Source organism: Alosa pseudoharengus, unplaced genomic scaffold (genome assembly GCF_046254945.1).
Source record: "Alosa pseudoharengus isolate Yale_2024_CS ecotype anadromous, Long Island Sound unplaced genomic scaffold, YU_APseudo_1.1 YU_APseudo_1.1_scf_2, whole genome shotgun sequence".
Classification (NCBI taxonomy): Eukaryota; Metazoa; Chordata; class Actinopteri; order Clupeiformes; family Clupeidae; genus Alosa; species Alosa pseudoharengus.
Window position 1 is genome coordinate 43946322 of NW_027468663.1, and position 20051 is coordinate 43966372.

Here is a 20051-nt window from a genome sequence, read left to right on the forward strand (position 1 = left end):
GTAGCTGTGCGAGGCTCTGGCTCCATCCAGAGCTGGCCCCATCATCTTCATTACAACAAAAAAGAAAACCACAAACATATTGTATTAAATACCAATGGGCTTTATTTTAAAATATTATAATAGTTTAATAAGCATTTAGTTCATACAGATATTTATAGTTGCCTGTACAGAAGTAGGCTACTTATATAGGAAAGTGATATTTGAGAAATTCAGTTGTTGGTATACATGCACACACAATTGTAAAATTTGATATAGGTATCCTGATGCTGGAATTTGCATGACATTGCAGATTAACTAAATTGTTTCAGATGAAAGGTACCCAGTAAATTTGACCTAAAAGATGTAAAAGATTTTAGTATAATTTAATATTTCATCATCAAAACTATTGTATTCGTTTATTACTCTCAGTGATTATGATGAAATTATGTTTTCCCTTTTAAAACGTTAGCTACATTTTAGATTATTCTAAAAGCTATATCTATGGGAAAACAAGCCAGCAAGCCAACCTGCATGCACACACACACACACACACACACACACACACACACACACACAAACAAGATAATATTTACATGTGTGGACAGCTGGACTCCTATAGTCTTAGGGGTCAGGACCTGTATTGGGTACCTAGAATGTTACTATACTGCATTTGGTTAATACGGTATCATATGCAACCTGTAATGAAAATGCCCTCAACTACACTTGTGGTGTCTGACATTTGACCATAACAGATATATAATAGTTCTTTTAGTATGTTTCAACAAACATTCTATATCCTTTTGTGCATTTGGAATGATGTGCACATAGAATTTGGAGCAAAAAAGTGCAGCATCAAATAAAGAAATCTTTTTCTACATGCAAACTAATAACATTTTTGTTGATGAGATCACTCTGATGTTACAGAACAAAGGCAGAAATATTTCTCAAACATAAAATGCAGAAGAAACTTATCAGTAACATTGAGAAAGGGTTTCACATCTGAAATATGTTTAATATTCTGGTTAAGTATTTGTGTTTTCTGCTCACTTTCAATAGCTCAAAAATATCACTGGAAAAGGGAAACCCCTCACTGTCCAGTGCATAGTCACTTAGCATAATTTCAAAACATCCAAGGAATGTCTCAAGACGGGTTACCTTCGAAAATAAGTGCTTTTTGGTCCAATTAGCTAAAGACAGAATGAAAAAAAAGGATCTTTGCATAGGATTTTTTAAGGGAGAATAAAATCATGCGTCATCTAAAAACATGGCAATCATTCATGCAGATCACTGAACCAAACTCATCAAGTGTCTTATCCCCTACCATTCCTCATACATGTGTATAATCATGACTTTTTTAATCTCAAGTCAGAACAGAAATGTTTCGGTCCGGAGAATCACATTTCCCCTGGTGCTCGTCGTTGAGCCTGATCCCCTCTTTGTATTGAGTTGGTTTGTCCCTTGCGTCAGACAGGTGCACAGCGACAGTCAGATCAGATGGCATCAAGGGCACACCCTGTTGTGGTGTTTTGAGAGTGTGCGGCATCATACCGAGGAGCGAGTCACGGCTGCCTGAGAGGGTGACTGGCTCTATTCTTAGAGAAACCATGTTGTTCATAGGTCCTTCAAAACATTTCTGTGCAAGGCCTGTGCTCATAAAGAACCCTCACATGGCACAAAGGGCCCTTCACCAAGGACACCCAGAGATCAGATTAAGAAAGGCTTGAGGCTTGCAAGTAGTAGCATTGAGGGTTTTTCAACGGAGACAAAATAAAAAATGTCATAAAGTCATTTGACACTGTATGAGTTAAAGTTGTAGAGGACAGGCTTTTTGACTTACATTACTCGCTCTCCACTGAGTAATCCTATTGCTCGTCCAGTTAACATCAGCCGGAGTGGAGCTAAAAGCGACTCCATGCTAAAGCTTTGTGAATTCTGAGTGTTGAATTTCAGGTTCCTGTAGTGGACCATAGGTCTGCCATGCAGGTGCTCCACTGGAGAGTTTCTCTTGACTGGAATGTGAGGTCTGTGTTGTCAAGGAGCCACAGACACTTATCTGTGAGCCACTAGAGTAACTAGAGTTTTTATGTGTACACTTTTAAGTAAGACCAAAAAATAGATATATTGATGTTGTGTTATGCAACATTTATAGTCATCTAATGACCCTAATGACCTTAGAAAATGGTTGTATCATAGAATAACATTGTGCTTTCCCTCTGTGGTGGACTGGCTCTCACCTCTCAGCCCCCTCCCCCCCAACTCCACCCCCTGTCTTGTGCTCATCTGTGGCATTCACCATACTGTGCAAATGTCAAAGCTTCCCACAGGGACATGCTGCATGTGTCCTCCTCTCTCTCATGGCCAACAACCAAGTTAAAAGTGCATGGTGGGAAATAGAGTTCGTATTGGGGTCATGGCTGGTGTTCCAGACCTGTTTCCGTGGAGCCCATGCAATCACATGTCCACATTGAAGGCTCTCATGAGAAGGTCCAGGTCCCCAAGGCTGGCTGCATGTAGGAGCTCCGGAAGGTCCATCAGAGACAGGGCGATGCGTAGGGCAGCCCAGATGTTACTGGACATGATTTGGTGGCTCTTGCTCTTTCTCTGCTGGTGCAGTGCGGTCAGGAAGTTGCTCACAGCCTCCCTGAAAGGCCATCAGAGTAGATCATTCTCAGTTACTCTCACAGGGGGCTCACAAAGCACAAGAAGCACTGTGTCTAGATACCATTAGTGCAAGGCCCAGCAAGAACAATGGATCCCTGCAATACCCTGTGTTCATTTTTCAGAAAGGGGAAATTTGGAATTTATCACCACTCACATTTACATGAGAGGGAACTAATTGCATGAGTGCCTAAGGCTGTTGAATTACTCCTTCCAGCTCTCTATGAGATGAGTATGTGCTCCAGCAGACATAAATCAGGACCACTGTCCATTAGCATCTATAATTCATGCTCTTAGATTAAATTAAATTAAAAATAAGACATAGTAGTGAATTGCTACCTTCAATCATTAGTCTTGAACAATGCCAGGAATAGCACTGTTGTTTAACCTGGAGAGACCTACTAGAGTAGGATGTGCATGCAGCTCACCTGTGAGCGCCCAGGTTGATGCAGCTGATCCCCAGGTTGTAGCGGGAGCGGATGAAGCCAGGCTGCAGCTCCAGGGCGCGGGTGTAGGCCTCCACCGCCTCGTCGCTGCGGTCCCCATTAGCCAGTGTGGCCCCGAGCCGGTTCCACAGCAGGTAGTCCTGAGGGAGCAAAACAGCCGTCCAGCTATGAGTCATCATCCTACTGATGGTTAAATGCAGGACATGTCCATAATTTGACATGGTTTGAATTCATTTAAATGGTAAGTGTACTTGGTTGAAAAAAGCAGCAGAGAGTCTAAAGAGCGCTTTCTGGTGGTTTTGCGTCTCCTGTTGTTGCACTAGTGTTTGGTTGCAAACAGACTGCCGCCAGCCAAACTCTTTTCATCGTCTTCAACGCTCGTGTGTGGGGGCATTTTGGGCCGTCTTATTTACACCATTTACTGACATTCACTGTCAGCACAATGGCCATGACTCATGGAGAATATGATACTAATGGACTATCAAGTGTCACATATCCTATTATATTACATCCAACTCCTGATGGAAATGGCTTATTGAAAAATCTCTGTAGATATTTGTATGCCCTTTTGCCAGCTCTTGGCAGATTCTCAGAACGTGACCTCAATGATAATTCAGACATAAGCACTGCAGAGCGGAGGTCTGCACTCTAAAAACAGCTGTTTCAGAGTCGAGATGTAATGATATTCAGCGGACATGTTTTGGCTTAAGCTGCTCTCAATGCCACGCAAGGTGATCGAGATGATAGACAGTGCTGGCCTAAGGGTTTTGACGGCATATGACTGTGTGTGTGCAACCAAGACAGAAACAGAGACAGGAATAGAGAGAGAGAGAGAGAGAGAGAGGGAGAGAGAGGGAGAGGGAGAGAGAGAGAGAGAGAGAGGGAGAGAGAGGGAGAGAGAGAGGTAGAGGGGAGGGTGTTTGTATATTTCTGTGTGTGCATTTTATCTCTCCTCTTTATTTGACCATATGTTCTGAATACATTATCATCTGCCCTCTGGCTGCAGACTGTGCCATCAGCACACGGGTGACCTTTACCTGTGTGTGATAAAAGACCAGAGCCACACACTCACTCATGCCTCACCCCACAGCCCTCACTCGAGACTCACCTCCGGCCGCACTGACAGGGCCGAGTTGAAGGCGTCCACAGCCTTGTCGAACTCGGAGCTGAGGTTGAAGAGCACGCCGAGGCCCGTCTGCAGGTCTGGGTCCACGTCCTCCGTGTTCTGCTGGACAGCCTCCTGGAACAGCTCCTTCACCTCCACCAGCTGGGAGCTGCAGTGAGCAGGACAAACAGACAGACATCGGTCATTACAGACACTGGGCATCAGACACTGGGCATTACAGACACTGGGCATGACACAGACACTGGTCATTACAGACACTGGGCATCAGACACTGGGCATTACAGACACTGGGCATGACACAAACACTGGTCATTAAAGACACTGGGCATCAGACACTGGGCATTACAGACACTGGGCATGACACAGACACTGGGCATGACACAGACACTGGTCATTAAAGACACTGGGCATCAGACACTGGGCATTACAAACACTGGGCATGACACAGACACTGGTCATTAAAGACACTGGGCATTACAGACACTGGGCATGACACAGACACTGGTCATTACAGACACTGGGCATCAGACATTGGTCATTACAGACACTGGGCATGACACAGACACTGGTCATTACAGACACTGGGCATCAGACACTGGTCATTACAGACAATGGGCATCAGACACTGGTCATTACAGACACTGGGCATCAGACACTGGTCATTACAGACACTGGGCATCAGACATTGGTCATTGACACTGGGCATCATTGACACTGGGCATCACACACATTGGGTATTACAGACACTGGGCATCACACACACTGGGTATTACAGACACTGGGCATCACTTACAGTGGGTGCTACAGACAGACACTGGGCATCACAGACACTGATAATACAGACATTGGTCATCAGACACAGGTCATCACAGACACTGGGCATCACAGACATACACTGGTCGTTACAGATAGACACACTGGTATTCAGAGACACGTCATCACAGACTGACACTGGTCATCACATCAGGTAACAGTGCTCACATCCATGAAAGCCATCTTTACAAAAATCTTCAAAGTTTGGTTTCCTGATAATGAAACCTTTTGCTAGCAGTTCTATGAAATGGCAAAACAGAATCCTTTCATCACTTCAACAACTTCCTTCAAATAACAGCCCAGTCTTTCATTTCATGTCCCACATATGCAACTCTGTTCTTCTTGGGGATGATCATTTGTCTGGTCACCATGGAAACAACCAAACTTTCTTTTTATACTGAACTTGATTGCACATCATTGCATGATACTGATATAAGGTCCATGCCTGCAGTGGGTGGGTTATTGGATATGTATTGGCAGAGAAACACACGGTGGAGAGAGGTGCTGAATCAATTCCAAAAATGAATCAAGGCACATTTACCTGGCCAAGCCTCCCAGACCATTTTCTTTGTTTGCAAGGGTATGTAAAATATGATTTCAATTTATTTCCTAAACTGTTTATCGCTAACAGCTACTACACTAAACCCTATGCATTGCCTTTGGGCTGCATCTACCACATGGGCATCGAGCTGTGGCGGGGTCGAATGCGTACCAGGCCAGCGGAGAGATGGGCGAGCCCCGACGCTGGGGCAGAGGCGAGCCGTCCAGCGGGCTGCGGTTCTGCAGCAGGTGCCGGTACTTGGGGTTGTGCCGGATCCAGCGGTGCAGAGCCTCACAGGCGTCCTGCTGCAGGCTGGCGTTGGTCAAGCTGACGGCCAGTGCCATCAGGGCGGTCAGGTTATTTGGGTGAAGCTCCAGACATCTGGGGAGAGGAAGAAGAGAGACAGAGAGAGAGAGGAGGAGGAGGAGGAGGAAGACAAAGCAGACAGTGAGTGAGCATGGCATGGACAGACAAGCAAGACGGAAACAAAGTGACAAATAACAGATAAAGAAAGAAGATGGGAAAAGCTTATTGCATTTGGGAAGCAAATGAAGGACACTACAATAGATTTAACTCATGTCCAGATAAAGTCTTAACAGAGAGACTGTGTTCCTGGCAACTACTAATCCATGCTTTTATAACAATGTGATGGGAATATGACAAATACCCCTCTTTCCAATACAAAAGTAAAATGTTCCTGACACGTATTACAACATTAACTTCAATTCCCACACCAGCAACACATCTTTTGACAAAAGTCAGGGCCTTTAAGCATAAACGCTGTGGACCAGAAGGCATTTGTCCGTGGACACATTTAATTCCCCCTCCCAGCCTCCCTGGCGTCCTGCTCACCTTTGGAGGCAGACAATGGCAGCCTGCTCGTTCTCATTCTCCGCCTGTGTGGTTCCCAGCACCTGCCAGGCCTGTGGAGTGGCGAGGGCAAAGACCTTTTTTTAAAAACCATCCCAATGTGTGAAATGTCGGTGCCCAGAAATAGGGCAGTAAGCTTCTGCACGGCAATGATAAAAGCAGCATGAGAGAGAGAAAAAGGCCATTGTGGCCCGTTTGACTTTGAGGTTCCATTATGACAAGGTGAATGGTTACTGCAGCATCACCGCGTCACCAAATGTGATTTAGGGCTAATTATGTTCCCATCAGGTTTCGTATAGTGCAGCATCTGGGCTGCATATGGGTGTAATTGTTGAGCAAGCAGAAGATGGCCCATGAACATGGTTGGTTAGGACAATTATGCGTAGGCTGAGATTGCATCAGTCGGTGATTAGGGGATATTTGGAAAGACATTGTTGGACAGTGTTCTCCATCAGAACTCCATTATTGAGAGAAGCCGAGGCGTGAGAGAGTGCCATCTACCTCAGAGTCCTGTGGGTCGAGTAGAATGGCAGCCTCCAGCAGCAGCACGGCGGTGTTGAGATCCCCCTCCCTGCACTTCTGCAGAGCCTCCTCAAAAGCATTGGGCCATTCCTTGTATGGATTATTGGTATGAAAATAGTAACCCTATAATCAGCGAAGCATTAGAGTTATTAGGTTTGCTACAGTGCAAAGCATGCAAATGCAAGCACAGTTCATATTTCAAACTGTGTTCATGTGGTGAGCTTTCAATACTGTTAAATTGCTATACAAAGGATAACTACCTAAGACTATGAGTCAGTTAGCATTTACAATACATCATTGTCTATACCCACTGATGAAATAGGAAAAGATGAAAAGGACTTCCAGATTAGAGAGAGAGGTGGTTCTCTTTCATCAGATCACTAACTCTTATGAAGCATGCAAAACATCCTCTGAAATGTCCTCCATTCATTCTCAACCCACAGTAATGCCAAACAGTTTCAATGGTCAGAGGTACAACATTGATTAAAAGGAAAATTTCTATTTCACAAGAGGGTCAGCTAAGTCCAAGTCAATCCGCTAGACTGCGGTGTTGTGAGGTGGCTCTTACCGACTCATTGGGCGACACATTGAGCGGAATGAGACCTTCATTGTCTGGATTGTCCAGCCAGTTTCTGCGGGCAAGTTCCTCCCACTCTGCCTGCATCTTATCCCAAAATTCTGTGTCTGACTGGAGAAAGAAGCACAATAAAGCTCGATATGTGCTCATTTACATTCTGCAACTGTGTGGCCTCAAACAAATTTCGCACACACACACACACACACACACACACCAGGGTTTCCGTTGTCCGGTAATTACCGGACATTGGCCGGAAAAAAAATGAAATGTCCGACAAAATTAAATCTCTCCGGTCAAATTGTCCGATTGAAATTGGCTAATAATCCCGTCCCCTAACGCAATCTGAATTTGAGAATAAGCCTTAATATGTAAGCCTATATTATACGTCCTCTGGCTATGTTTTTAAATGAACAGGCTCTACCGTTTGAAAAGTAAGATATTAAACAACACGCATAGCCTTCTGCATTTCAAATAGGAAGCGCACGCTTAAAACGTCTATGTTAAACAACGAACAAATGAGTGACGCGGTTCAAACATGGCCAGGCCCAGGCAGAGCCTTAAAAGTTTTTTCAGAGGCCATGACGCGATGGATGATAAATTGGTAACGTCTGAAGCCTCAGATGTCCGGTCAACTCCACCACCACCAGATAAAAAGCAGAAGTGTCGGGCGTATCTGTCGGAATCAGTGACATTGGAAGTGGAGTTGCGGGGGGTGCGGCCGCTCCAAGACACTGTCATTCTCCGTGTACACTGGACATGCAAAGTGTTCTTTACCCAAAGCATACAGTAGGCCTATGCATTCTCTGTCTATGATCTGCAGGGTTAGGGCCTCCTCAACGAGGCGATTACTGGTCCGCGGATAATTTCTGGCACAATTAAACGGTATCATTGAACCGCGGCCGAAAGAGAAAAAAAACGAAACATTTCTTAATTTATTGTTATCAAATAAAGAGGCATAGCATTAGGGGGTAGTAGTGTGAGCGCTCATTCTTGAGTGCGCATCTGTGTAAGTTAAACAGTCACCACTGGAGATAACGTGGGTAGCAGCAACAAACAACGTAGCCTTTTTAAAACAACGAACGAAGCGGACTCTTGCTGTCCATGAAAAGATACTGGCTAGATCTTGTTAGGCATGTTTAAGTTGGGCTAATGAACATGTTGCATTCTATACAACCTGATTATGTCATTCTTTAAGCTACATAGCCTGTCTCCAGTTTTCCTAAATTTGACTAATTAAGAAGGGATAATAGGATATTTGACCGGCATATAATCAAAATGTCCGGAAAACGAAACCTCTGCCGGTCACTTTGACCGGCACCATTTTTTTCTGGCGAAACTCTGACACACACGCACACACACATACAGAGGCACACACAGAAAGACACACACACACAAGCACACACTGGCATTCGCAGAAACACACACACACACACACACACACACACACACACACACACACACACACACACACACACACACACACACACACACACACACACAAACACACACACACAGACACATTGTCTGACGGCATTGGATTGATCAAGCCATAAAGTCAGCATGTCACAGAGAAGAGAGAACAGCTCAGGTCTTCCGAGGCCGCAGATTGGTTTCCCTGAATCGTATCACATAACTGTTTTAATCAAACGACCAGTCCCAACGATCATGTTTCATCTGTGCTATCTGTGACAGTAAAGGAATCATCAGCATTTTCTTCTGCAATGCTAGATAATTACTGGGCTCAATGAGCTGTGTGAGGGATCAGGTAATAGTGTCCCCTGAGCTATACCAGGGACCCTCTTTGTCTGTGACATGAACTCTACAGTTAGAGCCACGGTTATTCACTGACTATAGATAGACCCTGTCTGGACAGAAGGGGTATTATCATTCCTGATGGCCCTCATGGAGGAATGTAATTAGGAATGTGTGTGTGTGTGTGCGCGTGTGCGTGTGTGCGTCTGTGTGTGTGTGTGTGTGTGTGTGTGTGTGTGTGTGTGTGTGTGTCACCACACATTTCTATACATCTGCAAGTGCTAAACTGTCCTTATGGGAAGATACAAGATGTGTATCCATTTATATGCAAATTCTAGGAAAGTACAGAGGTAACAAAGTCAACCTAATGAGGTCATTGCTCAAATGTTGTAACCAATTATTAGAATCTCTGTCTACTGCAATGCACGCACACAAAGAGACACACTCTTCCTTTCTCAGTGCATGCCACTAGACTGTATTTCACCTCTGAGCGTTCATTGGTGTCCTATCACCTCCTCTCTCCTGGTGTTGACAGAAAGGTGCTTTTGCCCCCACAGGCTAACGGTGTGCCATCTCTTCTAAGTATCTCTCAGTGGCAGCAGAGACCTTCTCTCATGGAGGGGCGCTCTTTCCATCCCGCACTCCTCCTTATGTTCGCTCCGTCAGTCTCTCCCCCACTTAAGATTCAGGCTCTGAGTCCCTCCCGTCTCCTCTCTCTCTCCCTCTCCCTCTCTCCCCTCTCTCTCTCTCTTCAGAGACAGCTCTTTCACGATAACCCCACCTCCTCCACCACCCACTTCCTCTCACTCAGTTTGACCCCGACTTTTTTAAGTCAGCGATATTTCTCCTGACAGCTCAAATTACTCCCACAGCACGCTCGGAGTGAGAGCGAGGAAGGCGGGCACTCTGAACATGCCACGAAATCAGGATCCACCATATCGCACAATCGGCTCGAGGTGAATCACTTCAGGCATTTGCATTTGGAGTAAATGATGAATTTCCTATTCAGAGGATGGGCCGGGCCCATGAAATCACAGTTAAACTAATCTGATCTCACTTGCCTAGATGGGCCATCAATCTCTCTCCTGCCTCCCAAGAGCCTTCCCAGAAGTGCTCTTTTATCATAACGGGACGGCTCTGTTCTTCAACAACACGACTCTGACTCCATACCACTGGTGTGAGTGAGCCGTGAGCCGTGAGTCTATGCACACAGGCAGATTCACACTTGTCCTGGGTATATTATATATGCCTCTCTCTCTCTCTCTCTCTCTCTCTCTCTCTCTCTCGTCAAGCCACTCACATGGGAGGCAGCAAGTTAGCCTGCACTCAAAAGCACTTGAGTGTTTCTGCTCTGGCTCTGACATCAACCGTTCTTTCTGCTGCTCTGGTGGTTTCAGGTGACTCGTCGAGCTATTCTGAAGAAGTCTGTCTGTGGTACATAGCTGACACAAGAGGGAAAACAACAAGCCCTTTGCACACATAATGTGCACATGCGCTGAAAATGTGATGATGTGCGAGAGCTGGTCTGCTGTGTTCCACAGCACGTGTGACCACCGTAGAGGTGAAAATGAATGTCATTCTAGGCCAGGGCAGAGTCGCTGACCTAAGGGAGGAACGCTGAAATGAATTTCAACGCTTGTGTTGGGAACATTCATTAATTTAATCAAAGAACACTCTCTCAGGATTTTAAGCTTTAAGTGTATGCATGGGTGAGTGGGTGTGTATGAGAGAGTTAGATAGAGAGAGAGAGTGTATGTGTGTGTGTGTGTGTGTGTGTGTGTGTGTGGGCGTATGCGCACGCATTCGTATGTGTGTGTGTGTGTGTGTGTGTGTGTGTGTGTGTGTGTGTGTGTGTGTGTGTGTGTGTCTGTGTGTGTGGGTGCCTACATCTCTCTCTCACCTCCACGGCTGCCTTGGCTCGTACAAATTCCTCCTCCAGGGAAGCGTTCCTGGCCAGAAGAGACCTGCCCAGCCTCTGCCTCTGCTGCGGCGCGCGCCACCCAGAAGGACGAGACGAGAGGTAAACAAGGTCAGCCTGCTGCCCAGCACTGTCATATCATTACAGCTCTCTGCTCCGGGCCTCTTGGGCTATATGAATCACTAAACAGCATGCATATAGCTTTTCTTGGGCCTTGGCCAAGAGATTTTTCCAATCACACCTGGTACTGAAAACATGAAAGACTGGACTCTGCATATAGACGTTACAAACAGCATGAAAAGGTTTGACTCATTTCTGACCAATCTTCAACCAGGAATAACAAAGAAGAGCATAGACATTAATGTATTCCAAATATGGAAAAATTCTGTTATAAACAATAATTAATTTAAGTATTGTACTGTATGAGTGACACAGCAAGTCACAAGTTTTCACAACATGCACCATACAGTATTTGTTAGTATTACACATTTTTTCATTTTGTCTCCTCATACCTCACACCTCAGGATAATCTGGCAAGGACACTGTTCACACCATTCGCTGATAGCAGGAAAAGTGAATCATCCCTGACGCAGAACTTGCTTGTCTATTGGTCGACTAGCAAAGGCAAGACCAGGCATCTAATGGAATTGTTCCAGAATATTCTATGACCACAAAACTACTCCTCCTTGCCCTTGCTTTTCATTTAAAACTTTTCAGGTGTGTTGTGTGTACCAAGGGTATACCTGGTGTATCCACTCAGCTACTGTCTGATCGATGGAGGAACTCAATAATGAAGTGGTGGCTTGTCGTGTGGAACGCTATAAAAATGTTTTCCTTGACTGCTGAGTGTGAGTAGTGAGCGGGAGCGGTGGCTGTGAAGGACAGGTGTGCACACCTGAGGAGAGGGTCCAGGGTCGGACTCGGTGCTCATGTTCAGATCCAGGGTCTGCTTGCTGGACGGATCCGTCTTGAACTCTGCCGACCTTTCGAGAGACAGACGCAATTTCAGAGGCGTGCGGCTATTTTTTGCACAAACCAATTTTAAACTCAACCCATTTGGGTGCTGTCAGACACCTCTGGAATAAATGTCGAGGCTGTGGTGATATAATGGCGGCCTACCAGAGCATCTCGCTGGAGGAGTGGTGCGAAGTGCACCTCTTCTTCTCGTATCTCCACTTCCTGGGTCCGTTTAAGGCGATGTTGGGCCGCAGACTCACCTCCTCCCACCTCTCCTTGGGAGACGACCCGCTGACTGTGGGCAAGGAGCAGGGAGAGGAGGAGAAAAATGGGGTTAGCCTCAGGCCATCCCTCCACAGGATGAGCAGATAACAATGCCATGGCTGGGTGATATCCTGCCTATGCAGGAATAACAATGAAGTGCTTGGCTTAAGCCTTAAGGCAATCCAGAGAATAAAGATACCAACTAGCACAGCCTCTGAGACTTTCCAGAGGTATGGGGAGACAGTAGAGCTCGACAATAGGGCTCCTATCTGGGCGCCATCACTTGGCTATTGTCGTGGCAGTGAGTGCAGGGAGTGGGTTAAGCCCATTTACAGCTGATAAGGGTGTTAAACTGCAGGCTAAATCCTTGACTATTCTCCCTGATGAGGTGAGGTGATAAACCAGGGCCACCTTTGTCAGCTGTGACTGTCCATCCTCTAGGCATCAATCTCATTATCTTAAGGGCCGTACATCGGCACTGAAATTTCCCACCCATCAATATTGTCTAAATATAAGTCTAAAGTAAATTGATTTTATTTTCCAGTCCATTTCCTACTTCTGTTTCAGGGCAGTTTGTCGGTGACACGGAAAAATGAGACACTGGAAACAGGGTTTAAAAAAAGAGAAAACTAATCACAGTGAGAGCATGGATTACAATCGGCCATCGCAGCTCTTAATGGTGTGTTCTTGTTTAAGTAATTTTTTGACAAAGGAGGTGACTGTGGGGGAAAAAAGGCCAACACAGTATATGCGTGGCTTGGAGGTTTTCACATGATTACCAGATGCACAATTCATAATAATTACACTGAGATCAAAGACTGATCCCCAGACTATCAGCTGTTAAAGGGATTTGGGGCTCCTTTGGAGGGGTGGGGGGGATCTTAAGAGCATTAATTCAATGAAAGCCAAGCAATCAACTGTGAATATTTCATCTTTATCCCAGCCTCAGAAAAACAGAGGGTACACCCATTGGAATGACAATATAAATACACGCTTCCTCCCACTACTATTTTTAGGTTTTACTTGAGCACTCTATATGCATGAAGGAAATTGCCCTCAATTTATCTCATGATAATAAACGTTTGGATCGTTTACTTTTGCGATGGCGCGCATGCACACACACACACACACAGACTGCCTCCAAGCGACATTCTCGTCCCCCCGCCTGCACCTGAGTCCAGAGAGATCCGCTCCGGGTTTAGAGGTCCGGGGGAGAGTGGCTCCGTCTCCACCTGGATGAGCTCCGTCTCGTCGGGCTTCTTGCGGCGCGGGCTGCACCTGCGTCCCTCTCTCCGCGCGCCCAGGGGGCTCCGCCGGTCCCAGCTCCATCTCCTCTCCGTGGTCTCACTCAGGTCCACTAAGTCCAACGCTGTGGACAGAACTGAGAGCCAACAGGAAGGCTCGACTCAGAACAGGCTCTCCAGGGCAAACGCTCATACATCTAACTCGAGCTGGACAAGAGTGGCACCAGTAGAGGCTTTCCCCACCCGCTCAGTACACAAACATATGGTTAATGACCATTAACAGAAGATAATACTAAGTAGCTAAGAATGGCTTCAGAGCTACCGCCTCTTATAGCTCACAGATTGGAGCGGTACACTATTTCCATTCTAAAAGGCCTATGCCTATACATATTTATTGCCTCATATCCATATGAAAACAGATTTAAATGCAGCACATAGGCAAATGAAGACTCTCTCCATATTTATGTCTCTCCCTACCCCTCTCTCCCAGCTGGGCTATATAACATTCGTGTGCATCTGTACAGAGAGGACCTACACCAAGGCTAACATATGCTTGGAGTGAGGGAGAGAGTGAGGTAGTGGAGAGGAGAGAAGAAGGGTGGAGAGGAGAGGGGATGAGTGGGGAGGATAAGAGAGGAGGAGTGGAAAGAAGTGGAGAGGAGAGTGGAGGAGAGGAGGAGGGAGGAGAGGAGAGAAAATGAGAGGAGATGAGAGGGGAGGAAAGGCGAGAAGAGGGGAGGAGAGGAAAGGAGAGACAATGAGAGAAGAAGAAAGGAGGGGAGGAGAGGCGAGGAAATGAGAGGAGAAGAAAGGAGGGGAGAAGAGGAGAGGAAATGAGAAGAGACGAGAAGATGAGAGGGGAGGAGAGGCAGAGCAGATGAGAGGAGTAATGAGCTGAGGGGGACCTGCTGTGTTGGAGGTGACCGGCCGGCTGGCTCCATCACTCTTAGTCTCCGTCTGGAAGTCGTCGATGGACGGGCTCAGAAGGGGGCGGCTCTCTTGTTGCTCACTCGCCAGCTGCAACACACAGAAACCCAGCGCCAGGGTTTGAGTGCCCAGCTCATCCTCCCTCCCCCCAGGCACACCATAAAATCACATTTGAAGGATGTTTTATTGCTGCATGCGTATAATCATTGGTATGTAAATAATTGGCATCATACTGTGTTTGACAATATGCGAGTGATTCATGGGGTCTTTAAACTTCATGAATTATGACCGGATATGAATGAGACTTTACAGGGACTCTGTGAAATTAAATAAAACATGCAACTGGATTACACAACTAGTTTTATGATTCACAAACCCACAATAAGAGATAGTATGAAGCATGTTCTTTTTCAGTAACGTGATCAAATAAAACATGTGCCACAACTGTGCCACTTAAAATCTGGTGCATTGTGAAACACATTTCTTTTATATATATGGCCAGACCACTGCTGTGGACAGACTGTGTTGCATTCACCATGGGAGTATTCCTCAGTGCTATAGCCTATTTCTTTTTGATAGATCATTCAACTGCTATTACCTTAGTGGAGCGATCACATGGCTGTGAATTTTACATTGACCCCTCCGGGCATCGAGCTATGAGGGAGAATAGATGCTTCTCACTTGTATTGGGTCAACAGAGAGGGCATCAATCACCATCTGGGTCCCTCTCACCTCTAGTGGGGTTAATCTGCCACTGGTTAGATCAAGAGAATAGGCTCCTAAAGAGGCTGTGGGCAGCCACGTGTTTCTGTTCATTTCCAGAGAGTCTCTTCTGTGTGTCAATGTATAAAGTACTGTCATCACAGGCACACACACACACACACACACACACACACGCACGCACGCACGCACGCACGCACGCACGCACGCACGCACACACACAACCACACACTTTCCTCTCATGCTGTTTGTTCTGCATACAACATCAAGGTGTTCAGTGCAATTAAAAACTGGAGCTTTTTTTGTGTGTTTTTTTTTCTTCTAAGAAAGGACTAACGCAGGACATTACCCATTTTATAGAACACAAATTTCCTGTGCTGCCAAGAGCTTATCTAAGCCTGTCAACATCCAAAAGCCCAAATGTTATCCATGATCAAGCTGACTCTTATTAACTGTATGACTTTATAGATTTTAGGCCTATAGAAGCGATTGTATCTTTGCTGAAGATTTCAAATCTGTGAGATCTTTTAGTGATCAGCTTCTTAAATCAACTCGATGGCTGTCATCCAACCCGTGAAAATGAAAGTATCACAACCACACTCATTTGCTATGACCTTCTAGTTTCCCTGTCCATGGCTCCCTATTGCTTTAAGCATGCTAGACTCCGTTATTGTCAGCCTATAGCTCCCATAACACAGAGAATCCCATGTGTGTGACACAGTGCATATAGAAGCACTCCACGACTTCACAAACCACACACACACACACCAACCACAAAATGCAGGCCAAGAGGACAAAACATGTAGAACAGTAGAACCACTGCTGAAGTGAGGAACGCCACTTGTCACCATGAGATATAGCAAAATAAATGAACAAATACATAAAGCACAACATAGACACTTAAAAGCAGGAAAGAATATGCATGCATCTAAGTTGACACACTACTGACATGCGGCTCACAGAGAAAGAAAGAAACATAATCAAAGACAGACTATCCAACAGAAACAGAGGACTGCGGAGGATTCATTTCACTGTAAATGTTATCCGGGGCAGTCGAGCACTCAAGAGGGCAAAGATGGACAGCTATAAGCTGCTTATAGGGAATATGAGATCAACGACCTTCTGTATAGAAATTGATTTTAAATATGGTACATGTGTGAATGGAACATCTGTTAACTGTCCAGTGCTGGTTTAGAGCAGTGTGTCAGGTTGGAGTCTATCACTGGGTTGGTAGTAGTCTATCTGTTTGATTAATTAACATGACTACCGTCCTATTTAAATTATGTATGTACCACAAAGGTCATCATTAATACTATCCAGGACACAGGTGCTGGCAAATGTAAAACAGCATGTGATATATAATTCACAAAGTGCATGTTACAGCAAAAGTATGCCAAGCATACCAGTGTATAAGCATGTCAGGCAGAAAATATTTATAGCCCCATAGAGCAGCTTGTTTTTTTTTTCAAAAAAAGCAAACTACAAATCACTTTGCACATCTTTTTATCTGATGTGTCGTTAAAAACAAAAGAACTCAAATTTACAACAAAGCAGGTTGCACCAAGCCCTTCCGTGTACTGAGTGGCACTATTACCATACCAGGAAAGGCTAGGTACATCCTGTCGGTGGGTGGCTGTGTTATCCCCACCTTGGTTGTCACGGTGAGGAGGGCGTTTGCTTCTGAGGATGCCTTACTTGGTAGCTCCTTCAGCACCATGGCAACAACCCTAGAGTCTTTCCCCTACAACAATGAAATCAACAGTGGATTGTGTCAGTTTGAGGTACAGGTCATTAGATTGATTTGCCTGAGGGCTGTGTGGGAAAACGTGTGAATCATGAGACCAATTAGAAAGTCTGCAGGATACAGGCTGCTCACAAACTCATGTTTGCTTTTATTTTCAGATACTGGTCATTATCATTGTATGCTGTGTGATTATGGTACCAGACTGTTGTGTCTCCCTAAACCATAATGCAGACATGCCAAAGGCTACTGTTCATCCAGTTGGAAGCCTTTAAATTAATCCCTAAAGGTATTAAGAGCAGTTTATTCTCTATGTGCCTCCCGACAAGTCAGCAAACTGGACATAACAAACTGCTCTGACATCTTGTTGAGTCAACATTGACGAGGGGGAGTTTAAAACAGCAGCCATTTCTGCCTTTTGACTGAGCCGGGTGCAGTCCATCATCATCACAAGACCTTCTAACAGTGCTTTTAACACTTCCCACCATCCTGCCTCACCCCCAAACCCCACCACCCCCTGCCTTTATTGAACAGCAGAAAGCACTTAAGAGGGACTATAGGGACCAGGGGTAGAGGGAGCAGCAGCAATGGGAGCGATCCAGGGACTACACCTGACCGTGCAGAGAGCTGGTCGAACCATCTGCGTGGACGACGGATAGCACAGTGTGGACAGATGATAGCACAAGCTGATTCATGTCAGCTATCAATTTCATGTATCTCTGGATGAGTCAGACTTCTGACAGCTTCTTTCTGTTTAGGTAAAACTTTGTGACTTCATTTAAAGATGTTGCAAAGCAAAAAGAAAACTTCATATCATATTTATCTGTAAATGGGAGACAGTAATGATGGAATTGTTGCTGCATTTATAGTAGACTATAACTTAGTTTTACCTAAGACCACAAGCACTAAATCATACCAATATTTTGGTCACACATAAAAAAAGAAAATTAAGGAATAGAGAATCACAGTTACATGACACTAATGCTTTCTCTCCCTACCCTAAGGCCCAATTATGAGTTGTGAAGACAACTAAGAAAAGTGTCAAGGGCGTCATGCAGGCTTAACCTTAATATCCACCATGGGAAGATACTGTACTGGAAAGGCTTCGTCAAAGGCACTGTCCATCTCCCCTTAGACCAGAGAATGGTGTGAGTCATCCTTGTGAAGGCTGATAAATGTTGAGTCAGGAAAACCCTCTTCAAGAACGCAGCTTACTTCTTCCCTCGACCATTTATAGCATGGTCCATCCATATTTAAACAGTGTTGCATGCCACTGGTTTCTCGCCTGGCAACTGCACTTTTGGAGAGCTGCAGAGAGGTTACGCCAAGTGTCTCTCTCTACATAAACTCAGTTTGGGTTCCTTTCGTCCTATGTCAGTAATTGTGTCTTGCATTTCAATGTTGAAGCTCTTTCAACCAAAGGGTGGACTAAATTTACCCAGTAGCCGTAACAAAATATCATTAGACATTCAACTACAACCATAATTCTCATTTGACAAGAGACTGTCTTGTGCAGCTGGTGTGAAAATCCAGATCCCTTTGTCTTCTTCTTTTGACTTGTGACTTATGCTGTTTCCTCCGCTTTTCAAGAGAAGACTATGACAGTTATTTATGAAGTGCTCGTGCTGCAGTGCTAGCGACTGTCCGCCCTGATATCCAGCCGCATCCATCCCGCTGCGTAATCACCAGCCCTCTCCGCTCGCCTCGCCTGGCTCTGCTGTCTGTAACTCTAGCCCAGTCTCATCCATCTCTCGTCTGCCCTTCCACGTGCACGGCGAGCGCCTCTTCCTCCCAAGTGCACGGCGAGCTCCTCTTCCTCCCAAGTGCACGGTGAGCTCCTCTTCCTCCCAAGTGCTACAGAAGCATCGCAAGTTTCACCAATGGAATTACATCAAAATCTAAAAATAAAAACCGAGGTGGCGGTGGTGGTGTGTTTGTCTGTGGAGATGGGGAGGTGTGTGTGTGTGTGTGTGTGTGTGTGACTGTGTGTGTGTGTGTGTGTGTGTGTGTGTGTGTGTGTGTGTGTGTATTCAGTAGCCAGTGAACTATTGAAGCCATGACTTTTCAGCTCTAACTGTGCTGATTTCTATGGCCCTGTCAGCATGGTGTCCTCCCTCTAACCTGCACCATAAGGATTTTCAAACACAGCCCCTCTCTCCCCCACATCCCCTCAACTTCCCACGGCCTCCACTCCTTTATCCCTCATCAGGGAGCCCTCAGCTGGGTTTGCGTGCAAAGTAATCAGAACTTCATTACCTAGCACTCTCTGATTAAAGGCGGGATTTGGGAATTAGGGACAGCAGCGACTAGTGATGTAATCTGTTTTTATTTAGGGAGACTTGAAATGTTATTTTGAAATTTGGCATTCAAGGAATAACCACGTCATTTTTTTGCAAAATCTGATGTTGACCACAATAGTCACAGATAGCATGGTGTAAAAAGCTGGAATCTGAGAGCACTTATTTTAATCACTATAAAAACTAATTTTAATGAAAAGCGTCTAATTTGTCTGTTTTTTTCCCTGCCTTTCCCTCTGGCATTGTTGTTCCAAGTGAGCGGAGTCCCGGTAGTCATACACCTACATGTACCCCATCCCACATGGCAGAGTGACTGTCCAGTGAAGGGAAACCAGCCAAACAGCTGGCGTCTTTATCTTGTTGCCGTGTGTGTGTGTGCTGTGTGTGTGTGCCGTGTGTGTGTGCCGTGTGTGTGTGTGCTGTGTGTGTGTGCCGTGTGTGTGTGCCGTGTGTGTGTGTGTGTGTGTGTGAATATGACACGCTCTGTTGCCTCAACAGCGGATGGTTATAGTCTGTAAATCAAACAAATACGGATACACAGACAGACAATTTGACGTTGCAATCCATTCTGTCCCTCACAAAAAAACTGCCTCCTGTGAACAGATGCAGGGCTGTATGAAACCTCGATGACTCTTTTTCTGGGGCTGGATTACAGTAACAAAGATTATTCTGAGATGGATTATCATGCGACTGTCTGAT

At 45.5% G+C, this 20051-nt stretch overlaps 1 protein-coding gene across 1 annotated transcript; it reads right to left on the reverse strand.

The window, feature by feature from the left end:
- Positions 1 to 2430: 2430 nt before the first annotated feature.
- pex5lb (peroxisomal biogenesis factor 5-like b) lies at positions 2431 to 17046 on the reverse strand. Its single transcript, XM_076296013.1, has 13 exons — positions 16963 to 17046; positions 14573 to 14684; positions 13595 to 13804; positions 12322 to 12454; positions 12086 to 12185; positions 11185 to 11259; positions 7524 to 7643; positions 6935 to 7078; positions 6416 to 6486; positions 5735 to 5944; positions 4192 to 4357; positions 3066 to 3223; positions 2431 to 2620 (listed from the first exon to the last, which is right to left on the reverse strand). Exons 1-13 carry the CDS (start codon positions 17029 to 17031, stop codon positions 2431 to 2433), a joined length of 1758 nt encoding a protein of 585 aa, XP_076152128.1. The 5' UTR covers positions 17032 to 17046.
- Between the last annotated feature and the right edge of the window lie 3005 nt (positions 17047 to 20051).

Excerpts from the sequence above, each read along its gene's own strand:
- pex5lb (XM_076296013.1), bottom strand. The coding sequence starts at position 17,031 with ATGGTGCTGAAGGAGCTACCAAGTAAGGCATCCTCAGAAGCAAACGCC. Across the intron at positions 12,186-12,321 it reads TCCTCCAGCGAGATGCTCTG|GTCGGCAGAGTTCAAGACGG; the intron begins GTAGGCCGCCAT and ends GTCTCTCGAAAG. Across the intron at positions 7,079-7,523 it reads ATGTGTCGCCCAATGAGTCG|GGTTACTATTTTCATACCAA; the intron begins GTAAGAGCCACC and ends CGCTGATTATAG.